General features: G+C 36.5%; 1 protein-coding gene across 3 annotated transcripts in view; it reads right to left on the reverse strand.

The window, feature by feature from the left end:
- The window catches only part of Plpp1 (phospholipid phosphatase 1), a 92,240-nt gene that overhangs the window by 25,163 nt on the left and 45,075 nt on the right, over positions 1–22,002 (reverse strand). For 2 of the 3 annotated variants that reach the window (XM_013152814.3, NM_001173003.1), the window contains 1 exon segment: positions 553–833. In XM_013152814.3, the coding sequence (XP_013008268.2) occupies positions 553–833 (281 nt within the window). 3 annotated transcript variants of the gene reach the window in all.

The following is a 22,002-nucleotide window of genomic DNA, read 5'->3' on the forward strand; positions in this document are numbered from 1 at the left end:
CAGAGCTTCAGTTTTAGTGTATGTGCCACGGAAGCAAGCACACTAACAGAGCTTCATAATGGGTAGATTACATCAGGATTCGGCAAACCATGACATCTGGGACAGCTGCGATTTGTATAGAAACAGTTTTACTGGAAGGCGGCCATACCCCTTCAGCTCAATTATTATCTATGGCTGCTTTCCTGCTACTATGGCACAGTTCAATAGTTATGAAAGGCAACATATGACCCATAAAGCCTCAAATATTATAATCTTGCACCTTAGGAAAAATTTTGCTGATCCTGTCCTAAATGTGATCAGTAAGCTTCAATTTACATTCTTATACACTGGCAATGAATGCAGGCTCAGTAAAATGCTCTTAAATGATAAAACATAATGATTAAAATAGGGAATGAGAGAATAAAGATCACACATATGATTTCAATTGATTCCCAGTGATTACACGACTTCCGACTCCTCACTGAGTTAGTGGATGGCTCACCTTTTAGTCATTGAAAACTTCTATTCCAAGAATACCAAAGATAAAATAAGCAGTAGAGACTTAACACTTACCTGCCTTCCTTAACTTTTTCTGCATTCCCTCGACATACGTAGTACTCAATGTAACCATCACTGCAGTTGACTTTAGACCAATCTGGGTCACAAACACTCAAGAAGTGGGGCCGCAGTCTGCCTATTGAATACTTGGCAATGTCAGTTAGGGATTGACTAGCAGCTGCACCAAATAAAAAGGTTCCAATAGATTTGTAAATAGTGGCTATGTAGTTATTCCTGATAAAGGAATTTGAGTGCAAGAGGTTACAGTAAACAGACAGGGTTTCTCCAATAATCATCTGAAAAAGAAACAAAAATAGTATGTTAAATTAGCAAGCAGACACTTTAAACAATACAGGGAAAATGATAAATTACAGTAAGATCTTGGTTTTAAAAATAGCCACAGCCACCCCCAGCCCCCACCCCACCACCCCTCAACAAATGGAGTCAACTTTGGATATCCAATCCTAAACTATACACAAAAAAGTGTCAGGTCAACTTTGGACACTGCTTCTTAAGTAATGGCTTACCCAAAACCATTTCATAGTCTACCTAAAACAAGGCCTTGTTTTCTTGTATTCAACTAAACTGGGATTTTAATAATTAAACAGTAATGTATCTTGGAGAACAAAACCATAGCTTATTCAAAGAATTCAAATTTCCTCTATCAGAATCTCCCTTACTTTTATCTGACAGCCCTTATTATTTCTCAAATATCCCTTTGGACCAAAGATGTCCATATTAAAAAGAGTAAAACAAGTTTTAGGGGGTAAAACATCTAATATAAGAGCAGGAATCTAAGACTGCTGCGCACAGGTACACTGAGTTTACAAGCTTTACCTTCCAGAACTTCAGAGGCCAAATCCTGGAGCTTTACTAAAGGACCAAGCATGTTTGATACTTTTCTCTTCCCTAAGGAAACATTTTAAGTGATTCTTCCCTCACTTACACTGACTTTTGTAAAATGGAGTTAAAAGTCATCATGTGAACTTCCCATTTTAGTAATACCTATATTATATATCTGTGAGTGAGCGCATGAGTATAAAAGGGATGTAAAGGCAAAAAAACATCTCCAAGTGCTTTATACTTCACAAGTCAGCATCCTGAGAAATTCAAGTAATACTTAATGGCAACATTATAATAACAATTGTTGCTTAAATAAGATACACTCTAGTTAAGTGAAACCTAAACACTTAGGGAAAAGACAGCTTGCCAATTAGGGAGAGGTTATAAGTAACAGGATTTCACTTGAGATACCCATCAGCTTCCCTGCTTGTCTTAAATTTGTATAAGTGTTTTATAAAGCATTCAAATATTTCCAATTAGTGGGTAGTAACTGTCTTCAACGTTAGCCTTAGCATAGATGAAATAAATGGTTGCCTCCTAAAAGAGATTTCAAGAACCTGATGGTACCAGGCATGGTGGGACACACCTGTAATCCCAGCAGTCCAGAGGCTGGCTGAGGCAGGAGAATCCCTGCCAGCTCTAGGCCAGCCTGGGCTATACAGTGAATTCTTGGACTAGTGAAGCTTTGTCTTAAGAACCCGACAGCAAGAGTTCTTTCTTCTTCAGGCTCAATGGCTTATAGAATTCCACAATTACAATGTTATAACTTCAATGAAGACTTAACTCTACAAAACAGTGATTTCTTAATTACTGAATAGAAGGCTAGTATTGCTAAAATGATCTAAAGCAGTAGATGGTCAGTGAATTTTAATTGAAGACACTGCCTCTTGGATAAAAATGGAAAATTCATTAAACAAATTAAACTACACAGACATGTACTCATTATTGTCCTTAATGTGAATGAACTGAACAGACCCTTTTCTGAGAACAAATCACAGGAAAGGAAAACTATGGTTACTTGTAGGAATGTAAAATTTTCAATTTTGCTTAGGGTTATCCTAGACTGCCTCCAGCTATACTCTTATAGCTATACTACTATACAATGTAAAGTACACATTGCCTCTGTGGGCCATTTAAGGGTCCCAGTAATTATCAATAAAATGACTGCCATAATTAATTTCTCAAAGACTTCCTTATGGACTTGATCTTGGACCATTGAAAACATACCAAATACGATTCAACCACAATGTTAGCAGTTAAAATTTCCATATCTCAGCTGTTAGCTGTTTTGTTTGTTTGTTTGTTTTTTCTTTTTCCTTTTTATCAGTACCAGGGATCAAACTCACAACTGCCTGCTTGCAAGGCAGGCGCTTATGCCGCTGAGCTAAATCTCCAGCCCCTTAGCTGTTTTTCTTAGGCAATCAACTAGTTTCCAAATTTTGTGTGAGTCTTCCTAGACATAATCACCAGTCTTTAGAGCTACCTGTTCTTACCACTGATAAAGAAAATTAGTTTGCTAGGAACTACACACAGATGACATGCTGATATACAGAAGTAATATATGCTGAAACTTAACTTTTAATGCTAGGATAGCAAGAGCACTACAAAGCCAGCAGCTCTCAGGATAGCTGTCATCATTTTTTATTGTGTTTGTATCATATCAAATAATTATTGTGAGAAACAAGCTCTAAATCATCTTCTAGATTAAATATTGAAATATTCCTTTTGATCTACATGAAACAGCCCTACTCTTTTTATTTCATTTTAATACTTTATCCTGCCCCGTTAGCTCTTTGTATGATGAATTATTAAAGAACTAAAGACAATGTCTGAGGGAGTAAAACAATACAAAGATAAAAGTTAATAATTATCAAAGTGGTGTGATTCAACCTTCTAAACCTATGCTCTACAGTTTTCTCTATTCTTTCTATTGCCACTGATCAGGATTACAAGTCTCTATACTGCCCCATGGTTTCATTCAGGGGCCACCTTTCCAAAGGAGTAAGTAATCTAAAAACACCAGCACATTTCTACATCTTTCACTCCCTTTCAAATAATGCTAATTACCTCAATTGCTTTATTTTATGAATCTTTCTCAAAAGCCAAAGATGTATCATCAAATTGAATATATTTTTATTAACTCTTTGGTATTGGAATTCATTGATCACTTCTTCCACATTGAAATCTTCCTTTGTCTTTCAAGAAAAGTTATTAATCTTGGTTCTCTATCAGACTACTCTAATCACTAAGATAATTAGGGGTCATTTGCAATTCATATCAAAAGCCTGGTATGAAGTCTGAGTCACAACCTTTAAATGGCTTACTTTCCAATAAATAAAATAGTCATACACAACTCTAACCAAGTACTGTCTGCAAGAAGGTAGAGTTAATGAACAAACTGGAACTATTTTACTATTTTGAATTTGTACATGAAATTACTGACCTGAGCAGAGCTTGTCTTTGTCAATATTGCTGATAAGAAAACAGTACTTTCATAGCACCTTTAAATATTCTTTTAAGAAACTTATACTCATTAATTTAATCATCATTTTACTAAATGTAAAAATATCTTTCTCATGGATTATGTTGTAATATTAAAAAAGTACAAAGGTAATGAAATAGAATTCATGAGTTTGGGCTATGTGTGTGCTGTACAAGCTACACATATCCACAGGCACCCAGAAAAGGGTATTATTTGTAGTAGTCCTCCATTTTGTAGCAGATTTCTGTATTTTTGCCTGTGCAAGATCCTTTTTAAACCATACAGGAGGCTGAGGCAGGAGGATCATGAGTTCTAGGCCAGCTTGGGCTACAAAATGAGATCCTGTTTCTAAAAACAAACACCACAAATTCCTAACAGAAGAGTGGAACTGAAAGACAACTGTATTTCTAGCACTGCTTACTTAAATACTGTCCTTGAATCTTGCCTGAAACCAGCTACTATTTGCCACTAAGAGAGCTAGTTAAAAATTATATATTGAAATAGTTCACAAGCTTTCAGAAATACGTATACGAAAGAAAGAAAGAAAGAAAGAAAGAAAGAAAGAAAGAAAGAAAGAAAGAAAGGCCACTGAGCATGGTGATTCATTCATGTAATCCTACAACCCAGCTAGGATCCAGCTCCTGAGGTGGCAGGAGGACTGCTTGAGCCCACAAGCTCGTGACCAAACTATGGAGGCTAGTAAGACCCATGGGGGAGGGGGTGTCAACTTGAACCCCAGTATTACAAAAAACAAAAACCTCATGTTAAACATTTGAGTAGGCTAAAGGAATCCCTGATTTCTTAAAGCTTCACAATGCTGTAAAAGAGTCACTAATGTTACTTTATAATTACTTCACAGTTTCACTCATGTGACCACAGTTACATGCAAACACCTAGGATATTCCAGGCTCTGCTACACCATGCAATCAAAACATGGTACCATACCTTTGCCTTCAAGAAGTTCATGGTCTTACCAAACAGACATTTATATAATGAAGCTTTTTTTTACTAGTTGTACATCACAAAATATGAGTTAACTTTCACTGCTAATAAGATGTGATAATAATCATTAAGACATTATATTTCTAAATTAAGATTTTTAAAAAATAATAAACTCCCAAAACAGACAAGGTACATACGCTGTCATCTTGTTGAACTTTCTCAAGGATAGAGACATATTTTCTACATGTTAGTAATTTAATTATATCTAGTTTCTAAAGCTGTAAGCTATGGAGCACAATATTCTTTAAGTCACAGAATTTCTGAGTAAAAATGATTATAAAAATCATCTATTTTAGCAGGACAAGGTGGCACATGCCTGTAATTCCAGCACATGGGAGGCTGAGACAGGAAGATTGCCACCAGTTCAAGGCCAACCAGGGCTACATAGCAAGACTCTGTCAAAAAAATAAAGTCATACAGTTTAACCCTAGAAGTCTTCTCCCTGGAATTGAATTCCCTAAGCATCTCCACCTGAAACTGTAGAAAACAACAGTTACAATTCTCTCAATCTTGCCTTCAGTAGCAATAAAATTTCTTTCATGTTCAACACCATGCTTTTATAGAATTGCATCTTTCCTCTCCCATTAATGACATCACCTAAAAATTCTAAAGTAAACATGTATTGAAGTCTTCATATTAGCTAGAGACTTTCTTTTCTACAACTCTGACAAACTCAGTAGCTAAGTACACACAGATACAATAAGCTACAAGATAATACTGCTGAATAAAGTACTATGGAAACACAGTGCTATAATATTTAATAATCACCCAATTACTGAAACAATAGCAAATCAGAGCTTTAATAACCACAATGACATGAAACAGATTAAGGTAAGATCTACACATATCCACAACTGTGTTTTTTTGGCCTCACTTAAAATAGCTGAGATTATCTTGATTAAATAAACCTTCAATTCAAGGCTTGTAAAAAACCAGATGTTTTGGAAGGTTATACATTTAATAACAGACTAATACAAAAGTATGCCAACTGCTCAAAAGTTAGAAACTTCAAAAAGTGGACTTAACTTACAACGACAATACTGAATGGAATCATTATTCCACCTAATAACGCATAAGGTATGGTGTCTTCTTTGTAAGGGTACTTGATGGACTCATCATTACAGAATATTCCTCGTTGGAAGGGGGTATGCCTTGAAGTAAGAATTGCAAAAGGCAATCCAGCTATTAAAAGGGAATAAATAAAAATATCATTAAAAATTATCAAAACTGGTTAATGGCAATAATAATCTGAGACTTTAAAAATGCATTTGGCATGTAAATAAATAAGAGCACATGTAAAAAGGAAATGCAGCAATGCATGCAACAGAAATTAGAAGGGTTACAAGTTTAGGATAAAGTGTTTTTTCAAGAGGAAACAAAGGCTTCCAAATCCTCCATTAACCAAATTAACATAAAGGATCTCCGTCCTTGTTTCTGCTAAATAGACTAAATTGATTTGGGGAAAGTCATTTTCAGATCCCAACTGTCACTTAATGACCAGGGTTTCAACACTTTCCACACCAATTTGTCCTGCACTTTACTTCCTTAAGGCAAATACTGTTCTGACATCTCCATCATATCCATATATCACTACCACATTTGAACAGGTCATGATCACAGTGAAACTTATCAGAGCATCTAAGAACAGCTTTATCTACTAATGTTTGTACTGTCAGAGCAGGTTTAGAGCTGCTGAAGGAGTCTGAACTCAAATCAAGTTTCTTAAGTAAATACAGACAACAAAAGCCAATATAAAACCACCTAACAGAGAGCTCTGTTTTTATCATCAGGGTTTTCAGTAAAGGTCACATCTCACACTCACCTCTTGAAATGCATAGCTTTTGCCTACACATTAAGGCTTACAAATTCAGTTCTCCTTTACTTCACCAAACCTGGCCCACTGATTATATTATAGCATACTGACTAGTCCTGATTTGTTCTGAAAAACAGTTTAGCAGAAACCCCTCAATACGAAGTCCTAAGTGAGGCACACTGCAGTGTACCATAACCAAGTTAACATACTTTTTTTTTTTAATTTTTTTTAAATTTTATTTAAGGAGAAAAGAAAAAAAAAGCAGAGAAAGGGTACAAGTTATACAGATTTACAGAAAAAAAAATGAACAGTAGGAAATCACTAGTTAATGGATTACATATTGTCATCTTAGAAATAATTGTTCAAGTCACAAAATTAAAGCTTGTAAAGGTGGACATTCCAACAATGATACTGCAAACAGATCCAATAAAACTCTGTGATATCATTTTCTATCTCATACACTTAAATATACATGCAGTTATATAGTTTAGAGCACTTTCTTTTCCTCTCTTTTGTACAATGACTATTACACATTTTGGGTTTCATTGCTCCCACGGTTCTTATTACTTTTTTGGAAGAGAGTAAAACCAAATGAGACATAACAGAACAGAATCGGTCAAGTCAAAAGGGTGGACATAATAGATAATGTAAAAACATAATACAAGGTGATCAACAATGGTTACCATAATGCCTCCCGCTATCTCTAATAGAACTGCCTATATCATCAGTTATAATACAATTGAACTAAACAGTAAAGAATAAAACCGACAAAACCAAAACATTGGAGACATTGTAGGTCTTCAAAAGTAGATAAAAGTCAACGAGAATGGGCGTTATAATGAATCTCATTATCTTCACAGCTGATGCCTAAACTTTCGAACCTGATACTATCCAGCAAAACAGAATAGGGGAACATCAGTTAAAAACCAGATGGTGAGTTCGATCCCCGGTACCGGTAAAAAGGAAAAAGACAAAAAAAAAAAAATCCAACTTTGAAAACCAGATGGTGAGAGTAATACAGGGCTTTAAATCGAGATAATGGAAAGTCAAAGTGGGTTACTATAATATATCCTGCTATTTTTTACCTTTAATTAAAAGGATAAAAATAAAAAAGTAAATAATGGAGTGGAGATTGAGATAAAAGAGGGCATAACAGCAAAACAGCACAGATCAAAACATAACCATTTAAGCAGAATAGTGTTTCACCACCAGATATCCTGACCTAAAAGTAGTTACCATATTGTCTCTTTCCTTGAAATCCTTGAGTACAACTTCGTATACTGTAGCATTAAGTATATCAAAACAATGTAAAACCATTTAAGAGAATGACAGCATTACAGAGTATTTAGAATCGACTAACAGAAAATGAACAATGGTTTCTGTATAATCTCCTGGTCTTTAAAAGGTTTTTGCTTATACTATCGCACATAATAAAATCCAATAAGATACAACCTATTTAGACCATTGAAGACAGAAGAACAAAAGCTAGATGAGACTTCAAAACAAGATGATACTAAATCAGTATTACCTATTAAGATGTCATTTTCTCCAAAATAGCTGTTCCTATCATCCAATCTTCTCTGCCTCATTTCTGTTGAGCTCTTTTTCTGTCAGTAGCTGTCAGTTTGTCTTCTTCATTTTGTTCTCTGCTCCATTCGTTGTGGCCTCCCCGCCACTATTTCTGGATTCTTTGTATTTTTCTTTTTTTAGAATATCCTGCAATACTCTCTGTAGAGTTGAATTGGTGGTTGCAAATTCCCCCAGTCCCTCTTTATCCTGGAAGCACCTTGTTTTTCCATCAATTTCCAGGGACAGTTGTGCAGGATATCTCAATCTTGGCTGGAGATTATTATCCTTCAAAGCTTGAATTATTTCCCCCCACGCTCTTCATGATTTGATGGTTTGTGCAGAGAAATCTGCTGTAATTCTGATGGGTGTTCCCTTGTAAGTGGTCTGTTTCTTGTCTCTGACAGCTTTTAATATTCTGTTCTTGTATTGAATTTCTGGAATTTTTATTATTATATGCCTGGGTGTTGCTCTGTTTGGGTTGTAGGTAGCTGGGGTCCTATATGCCTCATACATCTGAGTATCTTTACCTTTTGCTAAATTAGGAAAATTCTCCTGGATTATTTCTGTGTGTAGCTTTTGTAGTTCACTTGTTTGTGTCCCTACTTCTTCTTTTATGTTCTTAATCCTTAAGTTATGGATCCTCTTATCATCTTCTTGTCTTTGTATTATTGCTGTTTGTTTCTTTGTTATTTTTAAGAAGTTTTTCATTTCATTCTCCCATATTACAAGTCTGCCCTCCAGTTCAGATAGTCTGTCCTTAGTTTCTTTCAAGCTGTTATGCCAGTCTTCGATAGACTTCTTAGTTTCTTGGTAGTCCCTTTGAACCTGCTTCACGTATTCTATGCTTTCTCTGTTTTCTCCATCTAACAATTCTCCCCTCTTTTTCGTTCTTCCAGTCCACCATCTGTTTTTTCTTGGGTGGTGCTTAGCATTTCTCTAACTATTCTGCATACTTCTAGCTTCAGGTCGTTGATAACTTCATTCCTGAATTGGTCTATGAGGCTCTCTATATGGCGCTTTATGTCTATTGGTGCGGTGTCCGCTATTGCCTGTTTCTCAGAATTGGGGGCCGAGGAGCCTTTCTTGTTGCTGCCTCTTCCCATATTCTCTGTTCCTTATATATGCAAGCTTATATAGAAGACCCAGCTTCTCTCCCTGTCAGCCACAGCCTTATCGAATTGCGCTGGTTAGGTGTTCCTGCCCACCACAGCGCACCAGGGAGTTACGGACCAGGCAGCCTACGCGGGGGTCGCCCCTCCCGGCCACCGTCAGGCTCTGGGATCTGGGTTGGGCCAGCCTACCGGGTCCGCCAGCAGCGTCACGCAGGCCAGGCACTTTTCACCAATCCCGCCCGAGAGGGGGATGTGTGGCTGGAGTCGCCACCGCGCCCTGCTCCCACAGGACTACCCGGGCCCAGAAAGTCCTCCACTGGAGTCAAACTGTGGTAGAGTGTCAGTTTCTCTCACTCACCTCACCACAAGTCAGTGCACACCTCCCTACCCGTCCTGTTTTCGACTCCGTTCGCAGACTCCCGTTCCCAGAGCTTCTGCGCGTCTCTCTCCTTGCCGAGCCACTGTAGAGGCAGCCAGCCGCCGCACGGCGGGAAACCCAAATCGCGGCTTCCAATGGCACGGGGTCCAGCCTCCACACCGAGGCTTTTCTGTTCCTGTTTTAGCACCAGGACTGCATTCCAAGTTGGTTTCTCTCAGCCCAGATTGTTCCTGAGTCAGCAGAGCATATCTCCACCTGCTTATTTCTCCTTAGTCCGCACCATTCCTGGCTTCTGAGCCGAGTCTTTCAGAGAGCCTCTGGTAGTTGCTGTTATCTGTCCGCCATGTTCTCCTGGAACCTCCAAGTTAACATACTTACTGCAGGTTTAAGTGCTATCTCAAGAAGCAACAAGATTTGATGACTAGTTATAGATTTCATTAATTCCACTAAGGCCCTAAAAGCTGAATAACAACTCAGCCTCAGCCACTCTACCTGAGTGCATATATCACAAATATGATGTATGTCCAATCTACAAAAGCCAAAAAGAGAACATGAAATATTTCTTTTATTGCTAGCTGTTATTTATCTTTTTCAGTTAGATTGAATACATGAACCAAAGTTTATTTCTTTATGTTAGCCAAGTTGCTAACAGCTGTCAGTCTTTTCAAGGCTCCCAAAGCCATTAATTCTATTAAATGCTACACACACACAGCCCTAGAATTAACACTGAGCTTTATTACTATGTAACTGTCAATCTGAATTTGCACTCTCCTTTTTTCACCAAATTGCTTGCACCCAGAGAAGTGGAGTAAAATATCCAAATCCTCAATACATGTAACTTATAACTGCAGCAAAATTTCAAAAGATCTGTACAAACTTTTGGCACTTATTGGCTTACACTGTAGAGGTAAACACATAAAACTATAATTTTAGTTGCTGCCTGATCTACACAGTAACTAATCATTTAATCTTCAACTAACAACCACATTGCTCAAGTAATAACCATACTTTCCAAACTAAAAAAAATGTATATTTACAAAGAACCACTCACTTTTTCTGTAATTCATTTTATTTGTAAGAACTCTACACAACATAATGGGAAATTTTACTGTCTTACATAGTTTATTTCTGAACTGGTTGCATTTTGCAATAAGCATCTCTTCCTTTTGGAACAAGGTATTTAACATAGAAATTAGATTCACAAACATAATTAGCATCCAAAACTCAGGCTTTTATCTCTAGTCTAAAGAAAATGTATATTAGTAGCCCAAATATACTGAAAAATATTAATATAAATGCCCATTAGTACTAAGAATTTTTCTTTCACTATAAAAGATATGTTAGAAATTATTCATGAATTTAGAAAGAGAAAAGCTTATGGGTACTTTTCAGGATAAAAGGGGAACAAAATAAGATCATGTAAGACAGGAATATTTAAGTGAACAAATACTGGGTGAATTCATTGTGTAGAGAATTCTGCTATGTGTCACCAGGAATATAAAGCTGATAGAGCCCAGTGTATAATTATAGCAAAGAAAAACAGAGATGAAAAAGAACTTTTAAAAGGGTTCAAGAGAGAAGAAAAATTATTAAAGATCTAAGTGTTGACAGTTAATGGTTATCAGGATCTGATTCTCAACAACACAGATTTTGGGATACAAAGGATCTCTAAAGCCAAAAGTGGAAGATATTGTGCAATGGGTTTTTAACTGCCAGTCTTCTTAAAAGAAGTTTTAATAGAACCCAACCTATAGAAGCCACAGTGTGTAATAAGAACACAAACATGAGTCTACCACAAATGCACACTAGTCTCTTGAAAGCTTCTGATGTGTCAAAAAGGCCTCAGCAATATTTCTAAATTGGTAATTACCATGGCTGGGCATAAATGACTGAGTACTCACCTAACTTGCATGAGGCCCTAGGTTCAATCCCCAGTACCATAAATAAATAACCAACCAACCAATATCTGTCACGCCTCTTACAGGCCTTCAAGATATACTACTATTATGTACTGGATCTTAAATGTCTCCTAAAGTTCATGTGTTGAAGGCTTGGTCTTGCACTGGTGGCCCTGTGGGAGGAGTGGCTGAACCATCAGAAGGCAGGGTATAACAGAAGGTAGCAGGTCACTGAGCACACCCTTCAAGGGTGTATCTTGTGGGTTTCTGTGTCTCTGCTTCCTAAATACCATAAGATGAGTAGCTGTGCTTTGCCATAAAATCGCCATCATGATACTCTGTCTCACCAGATGGAAAACAGTGCAGCCAAATGACCATGGACTGAAACTGAGTCAAAATAAACCTTCTCTCCTTTTAAGTTATCTCAGGTATTTTGTCACAGTAACCAAAAGCCAAAGCAATTATCTAATGCCATTTCACTTTTAAGCCTGAAAACAAACATATACAAGGGAGAACACAAAACCACAAGACGTTCAATAATCCACTTATGGTTCAAAATGAGCCAGGACTGTTAGTATATACCTATAATCTCAGTGCTCTGGGCCCCTGAGGCAGAAAGAGTATGAATTTAAGACCAGCCTGGACAAAATAAAACAATTTTTTTTTTAAAAAAGAGCTAAGAGATATAGCTCAGTGCAAAGATCCTGGATGCAATCTTCATTATGGGGGAGGTGGGGCTTAAAATGATGAGCTAGTTCAGATTCCAGTTCTGGAAACATTAGGAATTAAAACAAACATGGAAACTATGTAAGCTGACAAACATAACTGCAGCACACACAAGGAGGATGAGGACAAAGAGTGGTCTTCAAAAAAAGAAGCAGCTAGCCATACTCCTGAAAATGTGAAATGGAGAAGGTGGCTTTGGTTTCCCCTTATCAAACGGCCTTTCTGTTCTTGCTATCTGGGGTTGTGATAATGTCTTACATCCTTCTCAACAAAACATCTGTAAAGTATTTACTCAAGCTATTTAGAAAGGGTTTCTACTATGTACTTGCAACTAAGAGAGCCTTAAGTTTTAAAATGTTAACTATTTTTACATTGAGAGCACATAGGTTTTTTAATTTTTTTCATTACCCTATAAATTCTGCTGTGAACATTTCCAAATAAAAACCCTTGTTTGCATTTCTAAGTATTTCCTTAGAATAATCTTGATGTGTAATTAAAAGATATAGACTACAGTGGTTTAGATGGAAAATATCCCCCCAAAGCTTCATAGGTTCCAAGGTAGAACTTTCAGAAAGCGATTGAATCATGATGGCTCAAACTTCATCAGTAGATTAATCCATTGATGTGACATAATTTGATAGTGTTATAGTTAGGTGATGGAAATAGATGAGGCATAATTAAAGGGTGTGCACCATGGAGGCATGACTTTGGGGATGACAGTGTATCTCACACCCAAGGCCCTCCTCTCTGACTCTCTGCTTCCTGGAGGCCATGAGGTAAGCCTTTCCATTCCACCTCACCCTTGCATCAGGATGTTAGTGCCTTGCCAAAGGCCTAAAAGCAATGAAACTAGTTAACTATGCAATGTAACCTCTGAGACCATGATGCAAAATAAATTCTTCCTCCTTTAAGCTGTTTTCCTCAGGTATTTGGTGAGAGTTAACACATAAACACCACGATCTCTGACCAACTACTCCAAAAAGCTTTTTCTAAAGCACTAATTTATTCCACCAGCAAAAATGTACAAAAGTATGAGACAGTGCAAAAATGTAAATGGATATCTGATGTTATCTTTGACGTTTACTACACATTTTAAGGCAAAGGTGATTTTTGTTCTTTTATTTCAGATCAAACATCGTTCTTTTTTTTTTTTTTTTTTTGTCTTTTTCTTTTTTCTGGTACCGGGGATCGAACTCACAACTGCCTGCTTGCAAGGCAGGCGCTTATGCCGCTGAGCTAAATCCCCAGCCCCTAAACATCCTTCTTTTATTTAAAGATTTCTAGTGCATTTTTAAATCCTTCATGATCTTTCACAACTGCATTTGTCAGTGTTCCTTTTAAATTAGCTGGCAAAATTCACTTTCCTTCCCCTCTCCTGCTCCGCTTTTAAACAATTTCAAGGTACAATTTACATGCCATAAAAGTCACCCACTCTAAAACCATGAATTAGTGATTTTTATAAACCCATAAAGCCACATAGCCATCACTATAATATAGTTTTAGAAGACTTATATTATTCTAAACATTTCCATAAGCCCATTGGCATTCAGTCCCTACATGCTTTCTGTCTCTCACAGATTTGCCTTTTCCAGACATTTCATGTAAATGGAATCACACATTTGGTACAAATTCAGAGGTACATCTGTGTTATAGCATTCATTTCATTCCTTTCTGTTGCCACCATTTCCAAAAGTACACGTACACCACATTTGGTTCATCTATTCACCAGTTAATAGACATTCGGGTTGTTTCTAGTATGGGGCTACTATGACTAATACTACTTTAAACATTCACATACAAGTCTGTGTGCAAATATATTTTCATTTCTAATGGGTAGATACCTACAAGTGGAATAACTAGTTCATATGGTAATTTTGTGTTTAACTTTTTAAGAAACTGCCAAACTGTTTTCCAATGAGGCTGTACCATTTAACATTCCCACATCCTGCTTTTGCCCACACAGCCAGTCACAGTCTGTTTAGGACTCAGAATCTCTGCATAACTCATACACATTCACAAATAAACACAGCTTTCTACTTCTACCAGTGAGTATGTGTAAAGGCTCAAAAGAGAGCATGTGATATGATGGTAATTCATCACTTCCACAAACTGTTGCCCCACAAGAACACTTCCCTATCCTACACCTGAGACAGGAAAGGACAACTCAAGAACGTGGTCACACCACAGTATCTTTCATTTATTCTTGTACAATGTAATTCTTAGAACCACAACAGAAATATTAATGAACTATTTTAATTGTAAAGACTGGTGGTAAGTGTCCAGCAAAACAGAAAATATGGCTAAGAATCTTTTTACATACGTAAGGAAGTCTGCTAGTATTACTGAAAATGACACAAAATAATGTTTTAAAGTTTTTCTGTACCAGTGGTGGCAAACCTATGGCATCTGTGTCATAGCTGGCTGTGTTTCATTTATCAATGAAAGTGCTAAAAAAGACACCATGTATTGATGATACTGTAACATGTATCAATATTCTGTTCTCTCTTATTGAATAGCATTTTAGAACTTATTATCAGATGCCCAAGAGAGACAGTAACATGGAACTCCAGAGCCCAGAGTAGCAAATCATTAAAGGACACACTGTCTCAGAATAAGAGCAGTGAGTAACAGTCTGAGAAGTTCTGAGCGCTGATGTCAGGTCCTTGAGATTTGTTGTAAAGTGGTCTAGAAGATGAAAGAACCTTATCAACAAACCAAAAGACCCATGGAACAGAGAAGATGATGTCCATTTGTGAAACAGATCAGCAATCATATTCTTGTCTTAATGCATGAATGAGAAAGGAAGGATATGGATAAAAATAAGAAGCCTAGAGAACACAGTAGTACAAGCTAGATGTAGAATAATGAGTCAATTGTTATTTCTGCCACCTGACTGTACCCCTGGGCTAAACGAACATGTGATGTGTGTATATGTATTTAGTCTACCTTCTCTGTTAGGTCATTTGAAAGTCTACCTTTGTTTATTTACTAATGGGGAAAATTCCAAATTAAAAAAAAAAGTCAATTTTGAAAATACACATTGGGGCTCGAAGTGTAGCACAACAATACAGCTCATGCTTATGCACAAGGTCCTCAATTACAAGCTCCAGCATCAGCTTCAGCATCAATAAACAAACAAGGCTGATGGAGAAGCTCAGTGACAGACTGCTTGCCTAGCATGTGTGAAACTCTGGGTTCAATCTACAGCACCACAAAAGAGACTTCAAAAAGGAAAAGCGAAAATTACAGTTGTAAAAAATGTTAGGGAGCCAGACATGGTGGCACATGCCTATAATCCTAGCACTCAGAAGGCTGAGGCAAGAGGAAAGCCATGAGTTCAGGGCCAGCCTAGGATACAAAACCATGTTCAAGGTCAGCCTGCACTATAAAGAGACACTGTCTCAGGGGTTGGGGATTTAGCTCAGCGGCATAAGCGCCTGCCTTGCAAGCAGGCAGTCATGAGTTCGATCCCTGGTACCGATAAAAAGGAAAAAGACCAAAAAAAAAGAGACACTGTCTCAAAAAAAAAAAAAAAAAGTTAACAAGTACCTAAGAAAAACTCATGCTGAGTAAGACAGTAAAGAAGTTGGGTACAATGGTATAGCCTACAGGCCCAGCAATGTAGAGACTGAGGCAGGAGATGAAAGTTCCAGCTCAACCTGGGCAATTCAATGAGACCATGTCTCAAAATAAAAAATGAGTTGACGACATAGCTCCATGCAAAAGACCCTGGTTTCAATCCCCTGAACCGAGGGGGAGAAAAGAACCAAGAGACCAAAAGGAAGATCATGAGTACTATGTAACTAAAAGAAAGTCTACCTAGAATGCCGCATTCCTTTATCACTTTAAGCATGGATGTATTTCCTATAAACAATTCAGAGCAGTTTCTTCATGCATAACATACACTCGTGATATGGAGTGTTTACCTGGAAGGTACTTCATTAATATTACCTTTACCAGAAGAAATATTTTAAAAAATGTATAGGGGAAATTATAACTAATATAAGCAGACAAGAAAATATTTTCCTATTTATAAAGTCATTATATCTGAAAAAAAGATCTTTGAAACAGATTACTGTTAAATACATTTTAGCTTAATTCAGTATACAGTCCAAAAGGCTAAGGAACACGTCTATTACAAAAGTCTTACAAATGAAAGAACTTAAAATATTGTTATTTTGATCAACATTAAAGGACATTTCATTATAAAAGCTTACACCTCAACTAGAGAAAGTGACTTCTTACTCCCTTTGAGTATCACTTCTTTAAAAATGAAGCAATGATTCAATTCAGTTCAATAATTAACTGAGTGCAGGACCTGGTGGCACAGAACTTGGGAGGCTGAGACAAGATTATCATGAATTGGAGGCCAGCCTAGGCTGCAAAGTCCAAAACCAGCCTAAACTACATAGTGAGATCTTGTCTCAGATGATGATGATGATGAAGAAGAAGAGGAGGAAAAAGAGAAGGAAGAAGAGAAGAAAAAGAGGAGGAAGAGGAAGTAGTAGTAGTAGTTGTTGTTCTAGCTCTGTTTAAGGCATTATTTAGAGGTGGGGAGCAAGCCTTGTACAAATTATATAGTGGTCAAATTCAGGATTTAATTTGAAAGTAAAATCAACAGGGTTTGTGAATAAATTGATTAGATGTAACTATAAGAAAGAGCAATCAGCAATGACCATCTAAAGGTTTTCTAGTTGAGTAACCAGAAGTTTATTTTGAGGTACTGAGGACTGAACTCATGGCTTCCCACATGCTAAGCATGTACTCAACCACTAAGCTACATCCCTAGCCCTTTCTTGAATTTGAGACAGGATCTAAATCGCCCAAACTTGCATCCCTCCTGCCTCAGCCTCCCAAGTAACTGGTCTTACAAGAACCCAGCATAACCATAAGATTAAAAGTGCATTAACTGATGTGAGGAACACTGAAGATGGAACAGAGGGCAAGCAATGGATCCAACAGCTTAATCTTGGATGTATCTAGCTTGAAATACCTATTAATAGACATGACGAATAGGTAATGGACAGAGTCTGAAGGCTGGAGAAAGTTCAATCTAAAGATATAAATTTGGTGAACAGTATCATTAGAACACTAATAGCACATAAGATTACTAACAAAGGAGGAAGTATAATTACAGGAGAACAGAGGATCCACGCATGATCTCTAGAACACTCCAAATTTAAAGGGAAAAGACAAAGGGGACAACTAGATGCCAGCCATGGTCTTACACACTTATGATCCCAGAACCCAGCGGAGGGACTGAGGCATAAAAGACGTGAATACAAGGCCAACCTAAACTACTTAGTGAGACCCTATCTCAAAAGCATAACAACCACTACCAGCCAGAAAAGAAGAATTAAAACCAGGAAAGTGTGCAAAATTCCAAGCAATTATCACAAAATCTTAAAACTAGTGAGTACAGTAAGGTCACAGGTTATAGAGTCAACAACAACAACAAACATCAATCCTATTTTTATATAAATAGAATCCTATTTCAACCATAAATTATATGTCTATAGCAATAAACTAGAAACCAAAATTAACTAAAACCATAATATCATTTGTAATAGTTCAAAACACTGAAATATTTAGGCATATATCTAACAAAATATACATAAGATCTCTATGCTGAAAACTATGAAACACTGGTTACAAACATTAAATGCCTACATAAGGATATACTGTCTTCCTGGACTGAAAGACTTAAGATAAAGATCAATTCTCCTCAAATGGATTTACAGCTTTAAGGCAATTCTTAACAAAATTCCTATAGGGCATTTATGTAAATATAAGTATAGTCATAACCTATGTGGAAATTCAAGGGAACTAGACAGCCAGAAATAATTTTGAAAAAGAGTACTATAAATAGAGGAGTCACATTCCCTAAATTTCTTTAAGAAAAGCAATGCTATAATTTCTTTTAACCAATTTTAAATTACTTGATATATTTCTTAACCACCGAATACACAGCTATGTGTAACATTAATATAAGGCCAGACACAAGTATCAATGAAGTTGGGCAGGTGCAGTTATGTACACTTACAGTCCCAGCACTGCAAGAGACTGAGGCAGGAGGATCACAAATTCAAGCCCAGTCTGGGAAATGTAGTGAGACCCTATCTCAAAATAAAAATAAATAAAAAGCACAAAGGAAGTATCTCAGTGCAAAGGCCCTCAGTTCAATCTCTAGTACCTGAAATGAATGAATAAGAAGCCATATAGAGAAACAAAATCACACAAATATAACCAACCAATTTTTTATAAAGGCATAAAAGTAATAAAATGCAATTGGTCATCCAGGAGGAAGAAGCACAAGAAGTGAAAGAGGTGGGAGAGGAGGAAGAGAGGAGAAAGAAGTGGAGGGGAGAGAAATAATAATAATGCAAAGCATTTAGAAGGTGAATAAAGCCGTACCCTTTTCCAAAATCTAATACCAAAGTGGTTTGTTAGAATAAGGACAATTATGAACAATGTGGTATCTGACTCAATGAAATAAGCCCTCGTCATGGCCTCAGAAAGCCATCCTTTTCATAGGAAGGCATACATGAACATAGTAAGTGGCATATATGTCATGGAATATCAGGATGGAACTAAGAAACAAAATTCATATCCAAATCTTCATTCTTAAAGGGTCTAGATCAGAATTCAGAAATTCTCCCAGCAGATAAAGCTGATCTAGACAGTCAAGTTCCAGGGATGCCTTGGTGAATACTATCACACCACCCAAGTTTCCAAATCTAATCTTTACCAACTAGACTCACATTCATTATAACCTGTAACTGATACAAGAAAACCAAACTAAATATCTTATGGGATGTACCAAAGTCCACCAAAAGCAGCCCCAATCCACAGTAAAGATACTGAGGATATCAAAAAGGAATATGGAGAGGAAGGCAGACTTGGTAGAGTTTAAAATCCTAACTCGCCCACTTAGAGCTGTAATAGAGAAATACCTACCAACCTCAGAGACTTATTCTGACAGAACCTGTATCATATATTGAGTACAATGCTTCATACAGAACACTCAGTAAGCAAGGGAACACACCCTTCTGTTTACACACACATGCAAAAAATCCAAACCAAACAATGAGAATCCAAATTATATTTTCAAGGAGAATAGCAACACTATACAGTTTTTAAAAGGCTGTGATAGTGGTTATATTCAGTTGTTCTTTCCATCTCCTTACTTCAATAATTTTCTTATGAGATCATGGCTACTCTCCATGTTGGAAAAAGGTAGTTCGCTGCTAAAATGAAACAAAGGTATACTTCTTCAAGTCATAAAGAAATTAATTTGACAGAAGTCTCATTTTCTCCTCTCAAATTCTAACTTCTAAAACGATGCTGTTAGATATGTCAAATTAACATTCAAATATAATGTATTTACTTCCTCACACATAATTTTTAACTAAATACTCTATTACATTGTTTTAAAACTCCCATACTTTCTGAGAAAAATGAGTGAATTACCTATCTTCTGCCACTGACCTCCTACTGTCATACTCAGCCATCTAAGCCAAGATGACCAGCTAAGCCATTGAAAAGCTATCTGATTAAAAAAAGCTCCTCACTGCCACTACCTAAGTGAGAACCTCATTTCTAAACTAGGTTACTCTAATCTTATGCTATGAGCTGAAATTGAATGTCCCAGTACAAAAACCTATAGAAACAAAATGTTGCCAACTGTGGTGGAGCATCCCTGTAGTCCCGGGAACTACAGGAACACTCCACCATGAGAGATTTAGAGACTACCCTGGACAACATAGCAAAACTGTCTCAATTAATCAATCAATCAGTCAATCAATGTCTCTTTCTATAAGTAATATGGAACGCCATTTTTTGTCATGTTGGAGACAGAGGTGCAGGATATAGCCACAAAAAAATAACCAGACCAAACCAAACAAACAAACAAAAAAAAAAAAAAAAACCACATACACCCTACCATTCTTAAAATCCTGTCTCAATGTCATTCTAAAAATAAAAGCTTAAAGATAACTAGCAAAAGTGGCAGAGGATTTTTATTTCTTATACATGAAGCTCAAAGAATGTAGTTACAAAAGAATACTGACTAGCATTCTACAGAACTCATTAACACAAGCTATTTGTAACTATGGGAGAAACCTTTAAAGGTTTTATGAATGGCTTCTTTCTCAGATACTACTGTTGTTGCTCATGTTTTCACAATTACCAAGTAATATATATTCAAAAACACTACACTGTATTGCACAAGTTTATTTCTTATGGCTATATAGGCCATATAAGTACCATAACTATATAAGTACCATAACAAGTACTATCCTTGTACTCTAAATACAAAAGAGACAATTTCTTATTTTCAAGGCAGAGTCTTGTTATGTAGTCAAGGTTAGCCTTGAACTCACTAATGTTGCCTAGGCTAGCCTTGATCGTAGGGCAATTCTCCTGCCTCAGCCTCCCAAATGCTAGGATTACAGGTGTGCACCACCATACCTACAAAAGATGCAATTTCATAAACTGTTCTAAACTTACACTTTTAATCACAGTCCTGCTCAACAAAGACTAAATTTGAAGTTTTTTAAAAAATTGCTCAAAGTACCAAAAAATAAGGCTATGGAAATAAATAATGTTGTTAGCTTTCACTAAAAGGCCTATAATCCCTTATTTTAGGGCCCAAACACCTCAAAATTCCATTTCTTTTATAATGTCTGGCAGTGAAGCCCAACTTGAAAGTGTTGCATGTCAAACTTAATCCAAATAAATGATATGACCATAAACTTTATCCTACTTACCATAACTAGTCATATTTCACTAAAATATTAAGATTTCTTATAATGAGGTACTGTCCTAGACCTTCTTAAGGGGTGTTCTATGACATATGAATCATATAAGCTTTAAGAAATTCAGTAAGTGTTTCAAATAATGGAGTGCAGACTTACATTTGGATAAAATCTCTACAAAGGATATTTCTAAATTCAATCACTGTTTTTCATACATCCAAAAAGTTTTTAATTTACTAAAGGTTGGTTGATAATTTTAAATAATAATGGTCCCTTATATAAAATGCACTAAATATGTCATACATGTTTTTTAATTATATAACTACTGAATGCCACAAGATTCTATTTCTTTATGAAGTTTTTTCTATTATAAAAACTGAAAACTGTGCCATATTTGTATTACCATGCTTTCTAAATGTCTTAACTAAATCATTAAGTCTTATAAATAAAAGATTTATTCTATTTATTAAACTGCCCAATATTATACTTCTTCTCTTTGGTAAGAACCAATTGGATGGGTAGAGTAATAGTTAAGTGCTTCCCTAGGATGTCTGAGAGCCTAGTCCAATCCTCAGCACCTCGAGAAAGACAGAAAGAGAAAGGGAAAGGGAAAAGGAAAGGGAGTGGAAAGAAGAATGGAAAAAAGAGAGGAAGAGAGAAAGGGAGAGGGAACAAGAAAAAGAGAAAGAAAATTAAAAAGAGAGGGAAGACAGAAGATGGGGGAGGAAAAAGAAAAAGACAAGACAAGACAAAACAAAACAAAACCAATCAGGTACAAATTTCCTATGAGAATATGATCATTTTGTATATCTAAATTGTACCAATAAACTTTTTTTTCTGTCTTTCTGAGACAGTTTCACTATGCAATTTAGGCTGTCCTTGAAC

The sequence above is a fragment of the Cavia porcellus genome, unplaced genomic scaffold, assembly GCF_034190915.1.
Source record: "Cavia porcellus strain 051 isolate PalLab524CR breed Dunkin Hartley unplaced genomic scaffold, mCavPor4.1 scaffold_11, whole genome shotgun sequence".
Taxonomy (NCBI): domain Eukaryota; kingdom Metazoa; phylum Chordata; class Mammalia; order Rodentia; family Caviidae; genus Cavia; species Cavia porcellus.